The following is a 21,947-nucleotide window of genomic DNA, read 5'->3' as shown; positions in this document are numbered from 1 at the left end:
ATGATCCAGGACAAGGCACTTGCAAATGTAATATTTTGTCAACAGCAATTGAATAAAATAGAAAAAAGTACCATTATTACACTTCAGATCAATTAAAATATTCACACATTTTTTTTAATTAGTACATTTTGCATAAACCAAATAGCAACAAATTGTATTTTGTAGTCCACAGAAATGCTTAATCTGTATCGTTCACCCACACACAGTTCACACTGGACACAATTAATTTTCAACAAGAGGTGTAGAAGGAACAGAAAGCGCCATCCTTCTCTAAAACTCCTGCACATGAGCGATAGAGAAGCTGAGAGCAGTATGAAGAAAAAAGTGCTACCCCAGATGGTTGTGCACCGCCTATGCCAGAATCCAAACCATTTGTTTTGTACGTTTTCATAAACCACTTGTCAAGTCAGATTTGCTAAATATAAAGTTGCAATAAACCAAAAGCCGAATCTTGCCCTAAAATCAATCTTGCTTTGTATATCCAAAACATTCAAAGGTGTCTCCAAACAGCTGGAGCCCTCAAGTCTTCCAGGACCATGTACTTGCCAGTCAGATGATGCTGTTTCTTGATCTTTCTTCCAAGTGTGCAGGGAGCAGAATCCTTCAGTCAGATAATGTATGTTTGCACACCATTATGCCTATCCATATGTGCTGGCGTGATGATGAATGAGCCGTTGCTGGGAGATCATGGCAAAAGAGGCACAAGCACTGACATTTCAAACACAGACAGTTTGTGTAACAGTGTTTCTGTGGTGACGAAAAGATGCAGATGTAAAACATAAGATGTAAATGTGCAATCCAGAGTGCCTGGGCAGAGCTTTATCTGTAGGAGAAGCTGGACAGATGCTTAACGAAGTATTTAGAGCACTACGTGGGCTGATTATTAAAGGGAGGATGGGGATTATATGAAAAGGCTCAAGTCAAACTGTTGTTTAAACTCTTCTTCCCCACAGTGTGATGAACAGAGAGACATAAAAAGTGAGAGAGAGGAATAAGAGATTAAAAATGACGCTATGGGACTCATTTGTTTGCTAAGGAGTGGAGGACTGTGGGAATATGAGTATAGATTATGTGTCTGGATGAGTGAGAGGTAAACAGCTTGGATCAATAACAGTCTGGACATTCCAATCAGACCAACATGCAAATCAGACGGCGAAATCACCCACTCTCTCAAACACACTAAGAAACCAATCTAAACTTTGGTGAAAAGGATGCAATTTATGGCGAACATACAATAAGACACTGAGTATTGGAGGCATCAAGACAATGTGTATCAATGTCTACTTATGTGTATCAGGGGCATACATGCTTGCACAGATAAAGCATCCCACATACACAAGGTAGTGTGAGCCCTGGTGTTCATATGGCTCATTACCCAGTCTGATGGATGTTGCTTATTAATTCAACTGACTGAAATGACAACTTTTATGTAGCTAGTTAAATGAGGATTGCTAAAAAACATTTATCATACTGTTTTCAAATAAAGGTAATTATAAATACTACTGGTATTTAAACCATAAAACTACACTTAAAAGAAAACTTAGCAAAAACTAGTCATGGAATCCTGGAATGGAATCCAATACCCGAACAAAAGTATCAGAGGGTGCTTAACACCCTCAAATTAAACCAAAAGCAATTGGCTAGGTGCACAAGATGATGTTGACGAGCTTTGCCGACACGACTGTGTGCATGCTTAGGAGATTGCTTCTTTCTTTCTACTGTCGATTACATGGTTCAGCATCAGTGGTTGGACAAAATTCACTGTACAAAACTGTATACTGTATTTTTGGAAAGTTGATTTTGTTTTGACTGCTATTTATAAGATCATAAGGTTTGCAAGATTTCTGCATTATGAACTCAATATATGTTTTTTTTTTTTTGGGGGGGGGGGTAATCTATTTATAACTGTATCTACAAATTAACATTAATTATAGTAGTTATGTTTTTATGAAAATATCGGTGTTTGTATTTCCATGTATTTGTATTAATATTTATCTATTTTGTGAAAATGAGCATTTGTTGCATTAATCATTATCTTTCTGGTGTCTATAAGCAGCGTATACGGTATATTTAAAAAAAAAAAAAATTTGTATTAATTAACAAATAAAACAAATCTTTAAATTAGCTCTTTTTACAGCATGTGTTTTCATCTAAAAATATGTTTGATTCTGAGATCGCTATGTGTAAATGTAAAATATGTTGATGAAATAAACTGATGCATGTGCAGAATTGAGAAATGGATATTTATGAAGATCAACTGATGTCTCACAAGACAAAGGTATTTCAGTTAATAAAAAGTCAATGCAATACAAACATTTTGGATAAATAAGTAATTTGTACATTTACATTATTGGTTAGGGGAAAATACATTGTGTAGCTATATGTACACACCATGAGTTCAAGTCTTTCATTTTGTGAACAGTACAGATTAGAGTATTTCATTCATTCAACTCTGCCTGACACAAACATACATACATTTAAAATGCCACTGGCTCAATTAACATTCATAGTATAGTAATAATAATAACAATGTAGATCTTAGTTGTGTTTTAAGTCATATTAAAAAATACTGTACACATCTCCTTTATAGTCCCTGTCCCAAATCTCAACCTAAACCCTTGCGGTCTTCCTCTGAGTCCACACTTTCATGACATTATGTCACTTTGACTGTAGGGTAGACATTTGTTTAGCAAAACTAGAAGTGCCCATGACCAAACTCGCTAGACCGGAAATACATGATGGCAGAGATATGTTACTAGCCCATTGAAGATCTGGCAAAAATATACAGTGTGTATTTGCATTTGCACTCCTGACAGCATAAAAAGTTACTATTTACATTGTGCTCTTGAAGAGTTGAGCAATGTAGCCAATCACCGATATCACATATTCTTTTAAATAACAATTAAATTTAAAGCCATACAAAATATTAAATACCTGAAATGGTATAAGAAAAGTTTCAATCATAATTTCAAGAGGTCTTAAAACTTTTAATGGCACTTTCATTTAACATTTATGAGCGCAGCACCTATTTTTTTTCTTACCGGGGAAACCACTTTATTTCTGCCATTCCAAAAGTGCCCCCTGCAGGCAGATAATTAATTTTCATTCTCAAGAAGCCTGTCTGCTGTTTTTGTTCAGACCAATGTAAAAATCCACCCATGATTTTAAGCAGCATACACATAGAGCTTTAAATGTGAACCTGTGGATCAACAAGAAGGTAATGCTGTCTACAATTATAAACAATTAAGACTAGTGGTGGGCGGTATGACCAAAAATTAATATCAAGTATTTTTCTAAATTACACCGGTTTCACGGTATATGACGGTATTTATTTTTGACCGGGGTTAAAACACATTTTGTACTGATTGACTGTCCTATTTTAGTGTCGTGATAAGATAATATTGTAGAACAACTCTAGGTTGTCTACAAACCGGAAGGTTGGTGGTTCAATCCCCAGCTCCACCTGACCAAGTGTCGAGGTGTCCTTGAGCAAGAAACCTAACCCCAGCTGCTCCCGACGAGCTGGATGGTGCCTTGAATGGCTGACACCGCAGTCGGTGTGTGAATGTGTGAGTGAATGGGTGAATGTGAGACAACTTGTAAAGTGCTTTGGATGGCCATGGGGTCTGCTGAAAGTGCTATATAAATGCAGTCCATTTACCATTTTACCATTTTCACTATAATTAAAAATCTTTTTTGAAAATTAAACTTCTTTCTTACAAACTTATGTGATTTGATAAAATACATAATGAAATATAATCGGGTAATGGAGAAATTACAATAAGCTTCAAGCTACACATGGCAATTAATGAGATTAATACAACACTTCTACTTAAATATCATTATTAATCACTATTGAGTGTTTGTAATAACTTCTGACTGCAATCTAATGTAGATTTTGGTCAAATGATGAGGCAGAAATATGTTGTTAGTAACGTTCTAGAAGGGGTAATATAATTAGCAGTAATGTAGAAGTATTGTAACTAGTAGTGTAACTAATTTCTAATCACTAATTGCCAGAAACTAATATGTAAAATAAAACAGACTAGTAATGAGTAATATATTACATTCTTTGATTAATTAGCGGAACACTACTCATTTGTAAGTCGCGATGGATAAAATCATCTGCTAAATTATTAAATGTAAATGTAAATGTAAATAGACAATATCTTTATTAACAAACTGCAATTTAAATACAAAAACCGTATTATTCATACAATTATAGTGCTTTTGGGTGTCCGCCATGACATTTGCTGTGAGAAATACACCAAGTGAAGGGATACAAACAGTGAAATGTTTGGCGTCCTGATATCACTAGAATATTGCACTCCTCTCAGTCAATCAGATTCGAGGGCCAGAAATATTTGTAATTAAATGCAATTATATATATATATATATATATATATATATATATATATATATATATATATATATATATATATATATATATATATATATATATATATATATACATACACACACACACACACACAGTACATACATCTTATTGTAACATACAGGTATTGTATAGTAAGGAACTACTATACCACTAACCACTTTGACACTATACCACACACCTTGAGTTTCATCATTGAGTCCTGACAGAGTTTGTCTCCTCTTGCAGCAGTGACCTCATCTATCCCAATGAGCTTGGCCTTGTAGCGAACTCCATCCCCCTTAAAACGCTTTATCAGAGCTGCTTCACTGCGGTCCTGCCCTGGAGAAAGAAAAAAAAAATAGAGAAGATAAATGAAGCATACAATCATTTGATGAATTTTGCATATCTGCAGCACATCTCCTCCTCCCTCCATCTACTATCATCTCAAAATGCCATTACTTTTCCCACAATCAGCACAATCTGGACCTTGCAGCTGACAAAAATACCAAGCGATATTCTAATATCCCACATCCTCATATTTCTAACACTGTGTTCTGTTTGAGGAGTTAGCTCTTTAATCTCAGTCTAGTTGTCAAGGTCCAGCTGGAGTTTTGTCTGCATGGGCCCGTGGGTTTATTCAAAGCCAGGGGGTTTAAAATTAACCCAGAATTTTGAAAACTCTCCCTAACCCCCAGATGCCCTGTGTTTGGCACAATATTCACAGTTAAGAAAGAAGGTCAAGACTGCTGCATATGTGTGGCTATAATTACAAGTATTCCAGGCTCGAGGCATGATGGGGAAAGGTTGGTTTCTAAGTAACAATGCTGTATCCTGGTCTGGTGTGAGGTGATAGGAGGGATGAAAGCTGTTTTTATTTTTTATTTTTTGAGCTCTCACATCAAAGTGGACATCTATCAGCCAGTCATGGCTTAGAAAGATCAAGTGGTTCCTCCCACACCTTCATCACAAAGCCTATAACTGGATAACTGGACTGGCCAATCGATGAGCCTCCAAGGATTTAGACCAATTAACTAGCTCACGCTCAGTGAGGAACAGACAAACAGACCCAATTTGGTCTGAGCCTGCAGTGGACGAAGGCAAATAGACACTTACCAGGACACACATAAACTTAATTTATAGCATGTACAAGAGGAAGGGTAAAAGGGGAATATGTGCTGGCAGACCTTACTGACAGCAACACCATAATTTGGTCAACCCACTGATCTCCATATCCACCCCCTTTTTATATCTGTCTCCCTTTACTAGATTGACATTTCTATTTCTTGCATTTAAGGTCACTCTTAGCTCTTGTTTTTGTTGTGGTTTCAGTAGTATCTTATGTTGATCTTGTTTCTACATACCCCTCTATGTTCTCCATTGTTGCATATCAATGGTTGCGCTGTCCTCTGAGAAGAAGGGACCAATAATTTAACTATCACGCAAGCAGGGGACATACCAGTGTTGGGGAAGCTACTTTGAAACTGATTTCAAAGCTAGATATAATTTAAAGGATCTCAATTTGGATGGCAGCATTCAACAACATTTAACAAATCAATGTACACTAAATTAGCACAACTGGATGTGGTTTTCAGCATCCAGCGTTACAATGGTGCCGTGACCAGAATGGGAGTCAGGATTAGTAGGGGTGAGGTAATGGAGGCCAAATGAGACCTTTGCAGGCAAACCTTACTCTTGGGAGCTCAAGAGGCACACTAGAAAATGATGCTGTGGACTTTATCATCCTTGTTAGTGCATCCACCTCCAATGCCAGTTGACACTGGTTTAAATTCCGCTTGGAGGGGTAAGAGTTGGTCCAATTACGCTGGTGCTGTGACCGATATGAGAATGCGTTTTAAGAAGGTGAGTGTAATTGAGGCCAGACAAGTCCTGTCCAAGTAAACCTCACACTTGGGGCCTAAAGAGAAGCACTAGATCCTGATGCAGTAGTTTTTAACTTCTATGTTAGTGCACCCCTTGGAGTGGCGAGATTAGGACAAGTTCCATTGGTGCCATGACCCAGAAGGGGGAAAGGTTTAGGTGGATGAGTGTCATGGAGGCCAGATAAGACCTGTGCAGGTAAACCTTACTCTCACACTAGAAACTTACGCTGGGTACAGAGACAGATCCCCTGCGAAGACCTCATCACCTCGATGACCATCGGCATAAGACCACTGGAACCAGACAAGACCCTCTTCACCTGTGTTGCAGCCTGGAATTAAACCAAGCCATGCTGGTTTTGTCAGGCCAGAGGAGAACTGGCCCCCTGACTGAGCCTAGTTTCTACCAAGGTTTTACACCATTTCTGTCACAGATGGAATTTGGGTTCCTAGCCACTGTCACCTTTGGCTTGTTCAGTTGAGGACTCTTGACTGACTGCACAGAAATTATTGAAAGAGAGCTTATCTGGATCATCAGTGAACTGAATATAGCTGGGAAAATGACTTTGTCATTGTCTTCTTACATTATTAACCAACTATTGTCCTGTTTGACACTGTAAAGCTGCTTTGACACGACCAGTATTGTATAAAGCTCTATACAAATAAAGGTATAAAGATCTCTTCCACAAGGCTTGTACAAGTCAAGATGGGCAGAGGATCACCAATTCCCACAATGCCACAAAACCTGAGGTAATTTACTCAAGACAAGCATGTTCAGAGACACTCAACACTTTGTGTGTATAGCAAACCATATATGCACCAACAGTATAAAATGCCCTGCATCCCTCCAATGAAATACAATGACAATCTGTGGTATATTATGGGCTATCCTGCTAGCCACCAAGCAACTGCACAATCATTAATCTATAGGATTGCTGAGGAAAATTGCTCTTGGCTTCTATTGCAACATTTATCAATAACACTGACACATTGTGACATGCTAAAGTAAGAGTTGAGACATAATGAATAGCAGTGTACTTTCTTCACATGCATAACAGCTGATGAAGAGGAGCGTGTGATCCATGAAAGATGATGTATTTACAACTCCTCTAAGGTCACCGCACACATGATGGAAGGAATCCAATGAATGGCCTCCAAAGTTGTTCTGAACCCCACTGACTTTCATTATATGGAAAAAAACTGATGAAACATTCTTCAAAAGTATTGTATTTTGTGTTCTACAAAATAAAGAATGCTATATGGCTTTGGAGCAACATGAAGATGAGAAAATTAAGGCAGAATTTTCATTTTTAGGTGAACTTGTACTTTAACCCATGCTCTGAATTTTCTGACAGTTTGTGGAGAGCTCTGGGAAGCTGATAACTTTCAGCTGTCCCTCAGCAGCAGGAATGGGCAGGATAAACACTAGTTCAAACTGCTGCACCTGCAATACCCCTTATTATCACTGCCTGCCTCAGGGACTGAACTTTGGCGGTAAATACCTGACCGTATGAGTGTGTGGGTGGGTATATCTGTGTCAAAAAGCTGCCAACTATACTGTCCGAGTAGAGATGTCTTGAAACGAGATCCAGCTTTCTAACCTGCATGATTCTAAAGTCCTCATTCAGACTGAGGACAGCTTGGGGGTTCCTGGTAAGCAGTGTGGATATCACCCACTCCCATGGCTCTTCAAAATGAGGGAACTCTGGCAGCCAGCTATAGTGAGCTGTTGACATTAGGTTTAATTCAATGCACTGCACCTGCATTATCCCCACAACTAGGAATCCCAGAAACAACCATTTTAAAGAGAAAAATTTCTTGAAGTACATCAAACTAGGAAAGAAACATCTAAGATTATAAATACAAGTTTGAAATGTGAATATAGATGGGAACTAGTATAACTGCAAATTGATACTAGAACATTACTAACACTGATATTAATTGATTAAATGAATATGTGGGACATATTTCACTTGGAATTACATATAACCAACAAACTGTCAATGTTATTTACAAAAAATTATTAAATTATATATGTCACAGATAATTATTATATATGAGCTTGTTAAAAACAATTATGATGAAGATTAGTATTTATTTTATTAAATTGTCTATACACCGACAAAGCGTGACTATTTTCTCAGCACAAAACTGTAAAAGATCTAGGGAATGAAGCAGTGATCCATCGAGAATGAACTAATGAAGTAGCAAATGAATCGCAAGAACAATTATGTGAATTAGTAATAAAAAAGAATAAAATATAATGTGGTATAGACCAAAACAGAGGAAACCTAATATACAGTATAATCAGTGAAATGTATATTATGTACAGTGCCAGCAAAGTGGAGGAGGATCATTTCTGTTGAACTCACACTGTCTATTAAAAGAACTAAACTAATTTAATAAACAAGCTAATAAATAATGAATAAGCATGTGTCTTCTGTATTGCTATAACCTTGAACTACTGCAAAACAAATATTACCAAACATATCTGAAATGATACAAAGAAAAAAATGGTTTATTCTTAGAAAGAGATAGAAAGAACATGCTTACCTCACACACTTTCTCTCACAAACAAACAGACTCACTTTATTACTGCTGGGCTGGCATCTCCCTGTGACATTGTGTCAATGCCAGAAACCACACATTGCCTAATGACTCCCTACAAGACTTTCATTTTCTTACAACAGAGCTCCAGTCTTTATTGAATTAAAGCTTCTGTTGCCGACTTTAAAGCCCATCTCTCTCTCTCTCTCTCTCTCTCTCTCTCTGAATCTTCCCATTATTTTGTCCTTGCTCTCTGGTTTTCTAGCCTTTTATCTGTTTTCTTTCTCTGTTTCTTATCTTCTGCATCAAACAGAGATCAATATAAATTCATACAAAGCACTGGTTCTTCAGTACTAAGTCGATACTAAATAAAATAAAAAATAAATAAATTAAATATGCCAACTTAACCAAACTATTATTTTTAAATACGTTGATAAGAATAAGTGAGTAAATTGATAAGGAAAAAAATGCTTTAACAGCTTTAATAATCGCACCTTGGCAAAGGACTAGACGAATAAAAAATGTACAAACTGATTTAAAAAAAAGTTGGGACACTGTAAAAATTGTAAGTAAAAAAATGAATGGAATAATTTACAAATCTCATAAACTTATATTTTATTCACAATGAAATGTAGATAACGTATCAAATGTTGAAAGCGAGACATTTTGAAATGTCATGCCAAATATTGGTTCATTTTAGGTTTCATGAGAGCTACACATTCCAAAAAAGTTTGGACAGGTAGCAATAAGAGGCCGTTCAATTTTAAATGTTCATATAAGGAACAGCTGGAGGACCAATTTGCAACTTATTAGGTCTATTGGAAACATTAGGTATAAAAAGAGCCTCTCAGAGTGGCAGTGTGTCTCAGAAGTCAAGATGGGCAGAGGATCACCAATTCCCACAATGCTGCGCTGAAAAATAGTGGGGCGATATCAGAAAGGAGCTTCTCAGAGAAAAATTGCAAAGAGTTTGAAGTTACCATCATCTACAGTGCATAATATTATCCAAATATTCAGAGAATCTGGAACAATTTCTGTGCGTAAGGTTCAAGGTCGGAATACCATACTGGATGCCCGTGATCTTCAGGCCCTTAGACGGCACTGCATCACATAAATAAATGATACTGTAATGGAAAACACAACATGGGCTCAGGAATACTTCCAGAAAACATTGTCAGTGAACACAATTCACCGTGCCATTCGCCATTGCCGGCTAAAACTCTACAGGTCAAAAAAGAAGCCATATCTAAACATGATCCAGAAGCGCAGGTGTTTTCTCTGGGCCAAGGCTCATTTAAGATGGACTGCGGCAAACTGGAAAACAGAAGCTTGTATTAGACAAGAATTCCTATTCCTAAACTTGAGCAACTTGTCTCCTCAGTCCCAAGACGTTTGCAGACTGTTATAAAAAGAAGAGGGGATGCCACACAGTGGTAAACATGGCCTTGTCCCATCTTTTTTAGATGTGTTGATGCCATGAATTTAAAATGAATTTTCCCCTTGAAATTATACATTTTCTTTAGTTTAAACATTTGATGTCATCTATGTTGTATTCTGAATAAAATATTGAAATGTTAAACTTCCACATCTTTACAAATGTACAATGTCCAAACTTTTTTGAAATCGGGTTTGTATTAAATTAATATATTCATGAACATTCATGAAGTAACAAAATTTTTGAGCAAGCCTATTTTCTCGATTCAAATTGAAAGCTACATTTTATTGTTTTTATTTCTATATTTTAAACACATTTTTTTTCGATTATTTAGTTATGTATTAATTAATGAATTCATTTATTTTTTATGAACTATAATTAGACTGCTAGCTTTTGTCAAATCAGATTGCGCTAAATGCTATGGCGCTAATAGGATTCAGTCTGTTTGGTGTTGTAAACCTCTTTTGGTGTGATTTATTTATCCTTCAAGAAGAAAATGGAAATTAATTAATGTTCCTTCTGAGACCAGAAGAAATATTTGTGTTGTCGTTTGAAGTTGCTTAAAAATGTTAAGTTCGTTATACTTCAAAGAATTGCACAGTTTTCAAGCCTCGGTCGAATTTAAATCTGATAGATCTTAAATCCCCTCAAGTGAGATGTAGTCAAGAGACAACACGAGCAGCCGTGTGCGAATACACACGTGCACTTACCACGTGTCTGAAAATGTTGTTCATGTAGGCCACTGCTGACAACAGCACTAAATCAGACACTTTAAGTTTGCAGGGTTCATTTACTGTTCTCTCAACACACATGACATGAAACTGACTTCACTGAACATAAAACTGACTGCAGATTCATCTATCGATCCACTCTGAAAACCTTGTTCATTCACTATCTTTTTAAGAGTGAGAAGAAAAGCTGAAAAAAATAAGCTTCTGCTAATCTTATTAGACTGATGGGTGAGAAAACATCAAAGTGTGTGAAATATCCATTGGTGAGCATGTGAGTGCATCTATTCAGCCTTCTGTAGAATGGACAAAATGGTCCAGTTCTCCACGAGGCACACTGTATTCAGACAAGCACCAAGTTTAGATGAGAAGTGTGCAAGTACGTGCTTGTTTGTGCTATACATTTAACGGCCTTATTTCTGAAAATGTCTCCAAAATATTAACTATTCTACTAGTTGTTGTCAAGTTGTTAAAAGACTAAAATAAAGAGATAAAGAAACGTTACATCATTTCTTAATTAAAAGTTATATACAAATAAACAATCCATGTACTGTAAAGGTACCATGCTGCAATTGTATCTCTTCATTTACCTTGATACTTACAAGCTACTCAAAGGAACTTACCATGAGAATACAATGGTATTATAATGAAACCATGAACATAGCCTTAGGATGAAACTGTAAAAAAAAAAAAAAAAAAAAAATTACATTCATGGTCTTTGGGGTCTCAATTTTGCTCTGTTCATTAATGCTTTTACTCCACATCTGTGCATGCTTTGGTGAACTTATTGTATTTGTTAAATTTAAATAAATAAAAAAATACATATTTTATTTATAGGTTTTTATAAAAAAAAAAAAAAACAACAACAAAAAACCCCCCAGCTATTTATGGAATAATTTACTTTATAAAAGACCCACATTTCTAACCTTTAGAATGAAACCAAAAAAAATAAAAAAATAATAATAATAATAATATATATATATATATATATATATATATATATATATATATATATATATATATACATACATACATACATATATATATATTATATATATATATATATATATATATATATATATATATATATATATATATATATATATATATATATATATATACGCACAAAATGTCAAAAGGAAGTAAGCTTGACGCACAATCTATATTACAATTGAGCCACATTCTCCAAATATTCCTTGACATGCCACAGATTTAATTTAGCAGGAAACACAAAGTAGTCTTTATATTGGGTTGTTTTGTTTATTATGTTAATGTTAACGCAACATAATTTTTATGTTAATGTAAATAGAATTGATTTCAATTTTGCCAGGTGCACAAGTTTGTGTGTGTGTTTGTGATTATTTGGCAGTCTATGGGTCATTTGTCATTTCATACAGTACCATATGTTTCTCTGCAGTGTTCCAGAGTCCTGTGAAGAGACTTCACACAAATCAATTCAGGACAGATAGGAGAGATAGAGAGGTCCCATGAAACCCAGACTGGCAGATCATAACCACTGAAAACTGTCATCAGTTGTGGATGATATACGTTTCATCACACATCTCTAGCAGACAAGTAACAGCAAATATAAGTCCTTGATCTGAGCTCAATTCTCAACACACACATTAGAAGCACAGAGATACTGTAGAAGTTCACTGCACACACATGAACCAGTTCACCAAATCGAACTGAACCATCTAAGATAGTTTATTACTAGGGCCGGGACTCGATTAAAAAAATTAATCTAATTAATTAGAGGCTTTGTAATTAATTAATCGAAATTAATCGCATTTTAATCGCATATAAATATTTGACCTGAGAACAGTGAGAAGTAATTTTTTTTTTTTTCACATGGATTTATAGTATACCATTGAATAATGACTGAATACATAAGCTTAAGCAACAAAATATTGTTTATTTCTGTTCAACCAAGTCTAGCAGACCAGTGCAATTTTTGCCATGAAGTGTAGCAATAGCATATTTAGAAACAATTTAGAAATAGTACATTTCAGAAATTCAGGAAACTTATAGGTGCTGGAACCTTCTGTAAAGTGTTTAAGTAAAACACAATACTGTCAATTACATTCAGAACATTGGAAACCCTGACTATTAGAAAACATCTCTCTGTTGCTTCAGAGGCCATAACATACTCAAGTCCAACTCTCAATAACCTTGGCCAAAACAATAAAGAGTTCAACATAAACTGTTGCACCAACAAAATAATACCTAGTTCAACATAAAGTGTAAAGTCCACGCTAGCTGCTATATGTTTTGCGTTGAGGTGATACTTGACGCTCGATGTGCTGTGGTGATATGCGAACGCTAGTTGGTGCTTCAGTATAATAGGTCCACCGAAATAGTATTATATGTGACATCATTGCGTAATTATGTGAATTGTTGAATCGTTTCATTGAAATAGACTGTATGACAGAGCCAGTTCCCTAAAAAAAAGACTTGTCATCACTAGCAGAACTGCAAAATACTGCTTTCAAACAGGTTTCCTGAACACTCCCCTAATCTGCTATTGGCCAGTAAATCAGTAGCCCTGCCCCTAAACTCATGCAACAGGTTGAGGGAAATTAACCAACAAATGGGTTTGGTAAGAAAACAAAGAAAATTCTATGAACATTATCATCTAGTTTCCTTCTCCTCAACTACAATTACACAAATCATTTGTCATGTCAATAAAGCACATTAAACCTTAAGTTGATAGTGTAAATGCTGTGAGCCTGAAGGAATTAAACAACTATTATGCAAGCTGTGCTAGATACTGCGCTTTATATGTGGCATTTTCACACACATTCACAGTTCAGTGTTCAGCCGAGGGTGGGAAGGCAAATTCCCACTGAGTGTTTAATGTAACTTCTCTGTTTGGGATAAAGTTCACGTTCATATGCCTCAGTTGGCTCCTCTGCCTCAGGAAAAAAATTATTTGAAAAGTGTGAGAGAGTTAAACATTCATCCTTCAGTAATTAAAACCCTGCTGTCACCATAACCTTGCACTCTCTCTCACACACAGACACATGCACACACTTTATATTTGCAGTCAAATTGAACCACTATTTGCAACACATTCTACTTTACTAATTTAATGTATTTCGGAGAGAAAATGATATCTAATAAAAGAAATGTGTGGCAGGACTTGATTCTATCATCAAATATTAATTGGATGGTGAAAAGTGGTTGTTAGAGTGCACACCAGCATGACTAAAAAGCTTTTTGGCACAAAAGAATCAAACTGTAATGTACACATAAGCATTTCTCTGTGTCTGTTCGTGGAGTTGACTAAGACACATGAGTAACAGGTGATTTGTCAATGACTGTGGCAAGCCTGAGGCATCGCCTGTGGCAGTCATGACCCTTGTGCTCCCACAATGCCTTGTTCATCTGTTCCCTCTAAATCCCCTTTACCTCCCTGCATGCTGTCACTTTCAATTTAAGCAGTTATTCAGTAAAACGTCATGCTCTATACCTTAATCTCTCAGGCTACCTGATTCTGCTGTTGCTCCTACAGATCTGATAGAAGACCTACATCATGGAGATGTCTATTTAACGTCTGCATTTACATCTGTGTATGCTCATCTGCGGTACGTTGATAGTACGTTTCCTCTCAGATATCAAATAGGCATTTAGCTTTTTTTTTTTTTAAAGGGGTCATATGATGTTGTTAAAAATAACATTATTTTGTGTATTTGGTGTAATTAAATGTATTTATGCGGTTTTACATTTAAAAATACACATTATTTTCCACATACTGCAAATTATTGTTTCTCCTCTATGCCCCGCCTTTCTGAAACACATCGATTTGTACAAAGATGATCGTTCGGAAAAGCGAGGTGTGCTCTGATTGGCCAGCTATCCAGTGCATTGGGATTGGCTGAATTCCTCAAGCGTGTGACGGAAATGTTACGCCCCTTGCCATACTGTGATGTCGTGTGTGCCGGTGCGACAAGACAAAACCAATAAATCCCATTAAAAATTAGGCATTTGTTGTATCCATCTGGGATATAATTACTGATTATAATGACTTTTTACACGTTGTATTGCTTCGTGCCGCGTAAACATAAAACCATGTCTGCATTTGTGATCGGAGAAATGAAGAACAACAAGCTCTACTCTACACTGCTCAAAACTCATGTTTGAAACTTCAGTGGCAATATGTATTTTGAGACTTTAGTCTTTGAAACTTCAGGAATCTTATCTATTCACAAACAGCCTGTAACACTCCAAAGAGAAAGGAAGTTGTTAAAAACAATATCAAGGTAAAAAGCACTGTATATAAATAAAATGAATTAATAATTTAGAAGCATAATTAAATGTTTTGTGGTGACTTGTGGTGAAATTTACAATGACAAAAATACAATATAAAATGTAAAAAAAAAAAAACAGTTATAACATTTCATTATTGCTATTTTGGAGAGATTTCACATTTTTCAACATGTAACGTGCATTTTGCAGAAGACATGCATTATATTCATAAATATGCACAGAATTCCACAGGCAACTCATGGCCATGCCATTTGAGGCTGATACTTTTTTTTTTTTATCCTCTCGACTTATAAAGAAAGCAGTATGCCTTTACTGGTTCTGTAGCAGCACTTGTCTGTTATTTTAGAAAAATTGGACACTTTGCACAAGGCCATATATCAATTTCTCTAAACAAAATGGTTCCATAGTTGAGTTACAGGGCCTATAACTCAGCACTAAACACCCTCCCACTGGTTTGCCTGTGAACTCCCAGTACTCATCATATACAGTACTATATGAAACACTGAACCACAGGAAAATAAAAGCTACTTTATCAAAGCAAAACAATAACATTGGGTAAACACATAGAGAGCCGAGTGGCAATAATGCCGTCACAATAAAGTAATAAATCTAGAATATTCCTTCCCTCTTCTTCTCCTCTATTCTGGCTTCATATGCACATTTGGAGACAAGATGATTGCCGATGTGCAGTGAAGGGAAATAGTCTGCTGCTTTGGAAATGGCTATTTGAGTGAGACTGGAACAAGCTGAGACTGTAAGTACGTTTGGGTCCTGTCTTGATGGAAAAGCACATTTTAATAACAGCCAACAAGGCCTGAGGGAGACGCAGCACATATAGCAGGCAGATTAGATGTGCCTCAACACAACCAGCCCCTTCATTCAATTGTCTGCCATATCTGAGAAAAAGGCCAATTTATCAGGTGGAAAATGCTGCTGTGCATGTTTTACTTCCACATCGAAAAGAACAAAGAGTGTAACAATTCCATCTTCATCTTTCACATTTGATTTGTTAAGCATTGCTAGCACAAATGAAGCCTAGTTTCTACAGTATAAACATTAGGTCACACTTTTATTAGTATAAAATAGTCATTTGAAGAAATGTTTTTGCGTTTAGAGTGTAGTTTCATTTTAAACAACCTAAACTGATTCTAAACTCATTTGTTTACATGAGTCTTGCAAACTTGGCCTACAAATATTTCAAATTATTCATATTAGCTCTAATGCTCCTGTTCAGCTAGCAATATGGATTTAGCGAAGCACAATCTTTTCTACTAAATAAGTTTGCTGGTCCTAGTTTAAGCTACTAGTATTGCTGATTTTCCAGCCTTGTCAAGCAGTCGGCTAACTGGCTTCAACTCCTCTAAAATCATCAAGCCAGTTCGTTGTGACAAGCTTGGAGACTAGGTAACCAGCAAACTAGTTTAGACTGGTTTAAGAGTGGTTTTAGCAGGGATATTACCCTTAAAGATGTCATGCTAAACTATGCTAAGCTATTTTAGCATTTCTAGCCAAATGATGTTACCCAGTCATTATTAAAACAAAAATGAATAGCCTGACCATAATACTAATAACAACTGAAGTCCAAATACTATTGAAAGTGGGTTTAGTTTGCTTTAAAGGGCTTCCTTTCACATTAATGTTTATTTAAATATAACATTCACTACTGTACAAATTATTAGCATCATTCTGGCCCTGCAAAGACCAGCTAGTGTATTGCTTGACTGCCTTTGTGATTTATTACTACTGAAAACTTTCACAATCTGCTTTAAGATTCCAGTGGCAACTGTTTTTATTTTTGTTCTAGGAAAAGTGCTTCGTTACCACAGGTGAAAGCACAACAGGGTTCTACATCATTAGTCAACGACTTACACGAACACACACATGAAAATCAGACCAAAGTGTCTTTTTCCATATTATAAAATCTCATTCCAGTTTAGAGAACACAGCCGCATGCTGTGGGTTGAGAAACACCAGCAGCGGGTTGTTTGGGTAATAACATGTTTTGTCTTCTTGTTGCTAGCATATGTATCGCTAAACTAAATCTCTTTAATAGCATGCTGTCAGACAGGCCTGTCACCAGTACATGGGGGATCAATTATGCTCTAAATGTGGAGAGGAGCCCCTCTTCTCAGCTGATGAACTTTGCTTTTATCTCTCTCCATCTCTCTGATTGTAGATTTACTGAATCAGACATGACTTTACTGTAGCATTGGACCCACTTTAAATTGCACTTCTCAGTTCAGTCTAGACAGTTTTGTTCATGCATCAGAAAAATGAATTTCAGGAGTCATTTATAGTTTTTGACAAGATCAATCGAAAAGCAAGTTTTGAAAAAAAATAAAAAAAATAATAATAATATATATATATATATATATATATATATATATATATATATATATATATATATATATATATATATATATATATATATATAATAACAAAAAAATCACTTGGTAGGATGCAAGGAGACTCAATATACCACCTAAAAAGCAGTCTCTATTAAAGTAAAAGTAATATTGTTTACCACCCATTTCAGACCCAAGTCAGTGCGATAAAGTGAAAAAAAATATTTCACCTCCCACAAATATGTTGGACAGGGCTTGATTTTTTTGTAACTGACTGGATTGTGAACTTGAACTGAATCAAATCTGAACTGAATAATGACACTATTGTCTTTTAGAGCTTCTTCAAGGAAATATTCAGATTTGTCTCATATTTGAAGGAGACTGCATCATTAATTCTGTTATTTCCTTGTTTATTAATGCTAAGCTGTTTTGAAACAATCTGCAATGTATAAAGCTAAAAAATGAGTTGTAAAAGTGTAATGATTTGTGATAATGAAAATGTGATAATTTTATGTAATTTATTATAATTTTAGTTGAATGTTGAATTGTGCAGCATTTGACCAAAATTTTTTTATTTGTTGTGAAAAATAATATTAACCTACTGTGCAACTCCACTATATTTTATCTCTGCTTTAAGACATCAAATATTTTCTCATAATTACAGAATTTATCTGTTGTCCTTGGATATTTCAATGGCTATTTTAATTTTAAATTGTAATATTTTATGGTGAGCATACATCTTTTGCTAGATGACTAGAAGCTCAGAAGCTTCAAGTTAAAGCAAGACAATTAAAAGAACCAGCAGGAGATACAGGCTGCAAAACTTGAACTATAGTAGGATTCAGCAAAAAATAGTTTTTGGATTGCAGATTTCAAAGTATTCCTTTCAGAATCAAATAAAAATCCAGCTGATCTCACTCTATATTATTTCCCACTGAATATATTATTTTATTTTGAAATTTAGTATACCATTATGGAAGTGAATTGTATCACGAATGTTGTTTCACGTTGCCTTACCATCTGAGAACCAAGTCCACGGGGGGCAGTGCTGCAGTAATGTAAGCGGTGCTGATTCAGAGATCCCCTGCCATCGTGACCTCCTGACTATCAGCGTGGTGCAGGTCTAACCTGAGGCTGAGCTGAGGTCATTTAGTCCTGACAGACTACACGACAAATTAGTGTGTTTAAGCACTGAAGGGGCTAAGAGGAAACACTTTCTCACCGTCAAGGTCAGTCTGCAGAGTTACCAGAGAGCTGCCGTTTAAAAAGTTTTGCTGTCTGTCAGAGAAAGTCCAAAAGGGGAGATGTGACTATATTGAGGCAAGGAGCTAAAATTTGACCAGAGAAAAAAAAGGCACATTACATGCATGCTTCTGTAGGAGTGTGTCTTCTTAGTCAAGTTCCACAGGGAAAAGGCGATTCGTAAAGATGCAGCCAACTGGGTGGTTTGTGGGAAACTTTTAGGATCGTTCTGCTTTATTTGCATTTCTTGTCCTTGTTCGTCACTTTCAAAAACATTTTGTCACACACACAAGCTGCAGTACCTGCAGGTACTAACTGTGACTAACTGTGCAAGTAAAAAGAAAATGCATATTTCACACAGCTAGAAATTCACAGGGCAAAGTAACCAGACAGAATAAATAAAATAATAATTAATGAAGAAATAAAGAAATAAACTTTCAAAAATAAAACAAAATTAATAAAAATAAACATAAAATGCAAAAATAAAACCTTAAAGAAACCCCACATATATCACACAGCTAGAAATCAACAAGCTACAATAACTATACTGTATAATCCCCATATTTAAAAATTCACAAAGTAGCCAGACAAAAAGCAAAAAGACAGACGAACGATAGATATATGTCATGATGTGATTAAAAATGTTATTTGCAAATGGGTAGCCTATTTTTAACCTCGTGTATGCTTTGCTATGAACCTTGTGTAGGTTAAGCGAGTTCACCGTCTCACATCACATTTCGTAGAGTGATATTGAAATGTGCGTGAAGCTTCTTCGCTTCCATGAACTCCCTCAGCCTTCGGCAGCCATGTTTCGATGTAGATTCTGCTCGTCTGCTCAATTCCTGACCCTGTACACGTCCGTAAAACTCTCACAAGACATAGCCATCAATCTCTCTCTGTCTGTCTCTTTTACTCGCTCACACACTGTGAGACTCTTTATTCTGATTCCCTCTCTGTCAAAAGATGGAAAGAAGAGTTCTTTAAAGGCATAGTACACTCCAAAATAAAAACTGCATAATCATGTTGTTCCAAACCATATTGACTTTATTCCTGCACAGAAGAACTGTAATAGTCACTATGTTCCATGCAATACAGTTCAAGCTTAAAATGGACATTTTGCGCCAATTTGAAATCCACTGTAATTGGATGGAAAAGAATGTTCGGTACATTCTTTAAAATATCTTCTGGTGTGTTCCACATATGAAATAAAGTAAACGATGATGACAAGTCTGTATAAGCAAATCCTTTAAAGAATAGTTTCTTCTCCCACATAATGACATTCCAGACTACACGACTCAGGAATAACATGGATAAAGCTAACGCACATGTGACTCACATAGCGGGGGGCCTACCCTGCTACAGCGACAGCGTGTATTTGACAGCTCAGAAATGCACTTTAGGGGGCCTTTGATTTGCTTGTCATCCAGTGTGCAGCAAAATCAATGGCAGGTTATTCAGGTGTACCAGGTATGACTAGCACCCACTCACTGACCTTTTCCCACAGTGCTCGAGCTGTCTACAAGTCAATGGCCTTTTGTCCCGGGCCTAAATAGATGTTCACTGTGCATTCAGCCTGGAAAAATAAGAGCTCCCAGCTTTTATTGACAACACAGCGACTTAAATGTTACCTGATGGGCCGAATCAGTGTGCTAGTCTGAAATTCATTGCGGTGGAAAGTTGAAGTGGGTTGTAGAGTTTTTAAAGCATAAAACCCAAGCAAATAGTTGTTCAAGTTGGAGGTTTTTTGATGCACTAATACTGTTGGAACTCAACACAGCTTTTAAAATCTGAACAGATTTTTAGACACTGGGCATAATATACTTAACAATTTTGTCAATGGTTAAAAAAAAAAAAAAAAAAACCTTTTACATTAACCAAAGTAAACACTGCGTGGCTTTAGTAAATCCTAAAAGAAGCCAAACAATTATTGCATAACCTTCCTGAATGAAAAAAATTCAAATAAAATAGAGGTCTATAAAGGCTAACTCCCTTGACAACACTCAATGACTCCCATTAGAGTGAGAATGACCTTTTCTGGTCAGCACTAAGCATGAAGTTAGAATAACAATGATGAAAGCTGGAGCAACTTAGATAAGGACGGGCAGGACTTTTTATCCATTCTGATGTGACTGTGCAGGACAGAGGGTTAAGGGCGAGTTGTTAATGAGGGACGCACTCATGTCCAGTAGACAGAAAGGGGCAGAGCATAAAGCTAAAGACAAGCTCCTAGTCACTGCTAACATAAAAAAATGGTAGTAAAACAGACAGTATCAGATACCATGGATGTGGATGATTGCAATGTTGAGAAGCAACTTAGCAGTGATGCTAACACAACTACATTTTTCAGTAGCTAAGCTGTTTTGAAAACAGTGCAGCTTGTCCGGTAACAAGCTATTTTTTTTTTCTAGCGATTAGCGGTGTAGCATGACAGAATGTTACATCTCTGATTTTAAGTCTCATTATATTGTGCAACTAAGCAAACCGAGGCAATAAACAACACCTTTCTGGCTCTTTCTCTCAAATAGGACTAGAGAAAATAATTATTCATTTTTATTCAATCTGCTTTGAATGTAGTTCAAAGCTGGACCAAGCAGATACTTCATTTTAATGAACTGGTTCAGATGAATATTCAGGGATTCATTTAATTCATCACTCGGTTGTGTTCCTTTAAATTGAAATACATGCTAGTCAGAGCTATAGCTCAGCGGTTAGCAAACGTGCCACATTAAGCTGCGGCGCTCAAGTTTTAAGTAACTGTTTTGTTCATGTTCCTCGTAAATATGAACGTACAGCCTAATCAGAGCTATAGCTTAGCAAATCGCACATCTTCCATACTAAGAGGTGGCAATCATTTTGAGAAACAGTTTTGTTCATGTTTGTTGTACATTACAGACCAAAAGTTTGGACACACCTTCTCATTCAAAGAGTTTTCTTTATTTTTCATGACTGAAAATTGTAGAGTCACACTGAAGGCATCAAGGGCTATTTGACCAAGAAGGAGAGTGATGGGGTGCTGCACCAGATGACCTGGCCTCCACAGTCACCGGACCTGAACCCAATCGAGATGGTTTAGGGGTGAGCTGGACCGCAGACAGAAGGCAAAAGGGCCAACAAGTGCTAAGCATC

At 36.2% G+C, this 21,947-nt stretch overlaps 1 protein-coding gene across 1 annotated transcript in view; it reads right to left on the bottom strand.

The window, feature by feature from the left end:
* LOC113070928 (disabled homolog 1-like) overlaps window positions 1–21,947 on the bottom strand; it is a 44,624-nt gene that overhangs the window by 1,286 nt on the left and 21,391 nt on the right. The window contains exon 2 of the mRNA XM_026244276.1: window positions 4,578–4,717. Coding sequence (XP_026100061.1) covers window positions 4,578–4,717 — 140 coding nt within the window. The remainder of the gene's footprint in view (window positions 1–4,577; window positions 4,718–21,947) is intronic.

Source organism: Carassius auratus, unplaced genomic scaffold, assembly GCF_003368295.1.
Source record: "Carassius auratus strain Wakin unplaced genomic scaffold, ASM336829v1 scaf_tig00005420, whole genome shotgun sequence".
In the NCBI taxonomy this organism is placed as follows: domain Eukaryota; kingdom Metazoa; phylum Chordata; class Actinopteri; order Cypriniformes; family Cyprinidae; genus Carassius; species Carassius auratus.
Note: the sequence above shows the minus strand (reverse complement) of the source record. Positions and strands in the feature narration are given on the sequence as shown.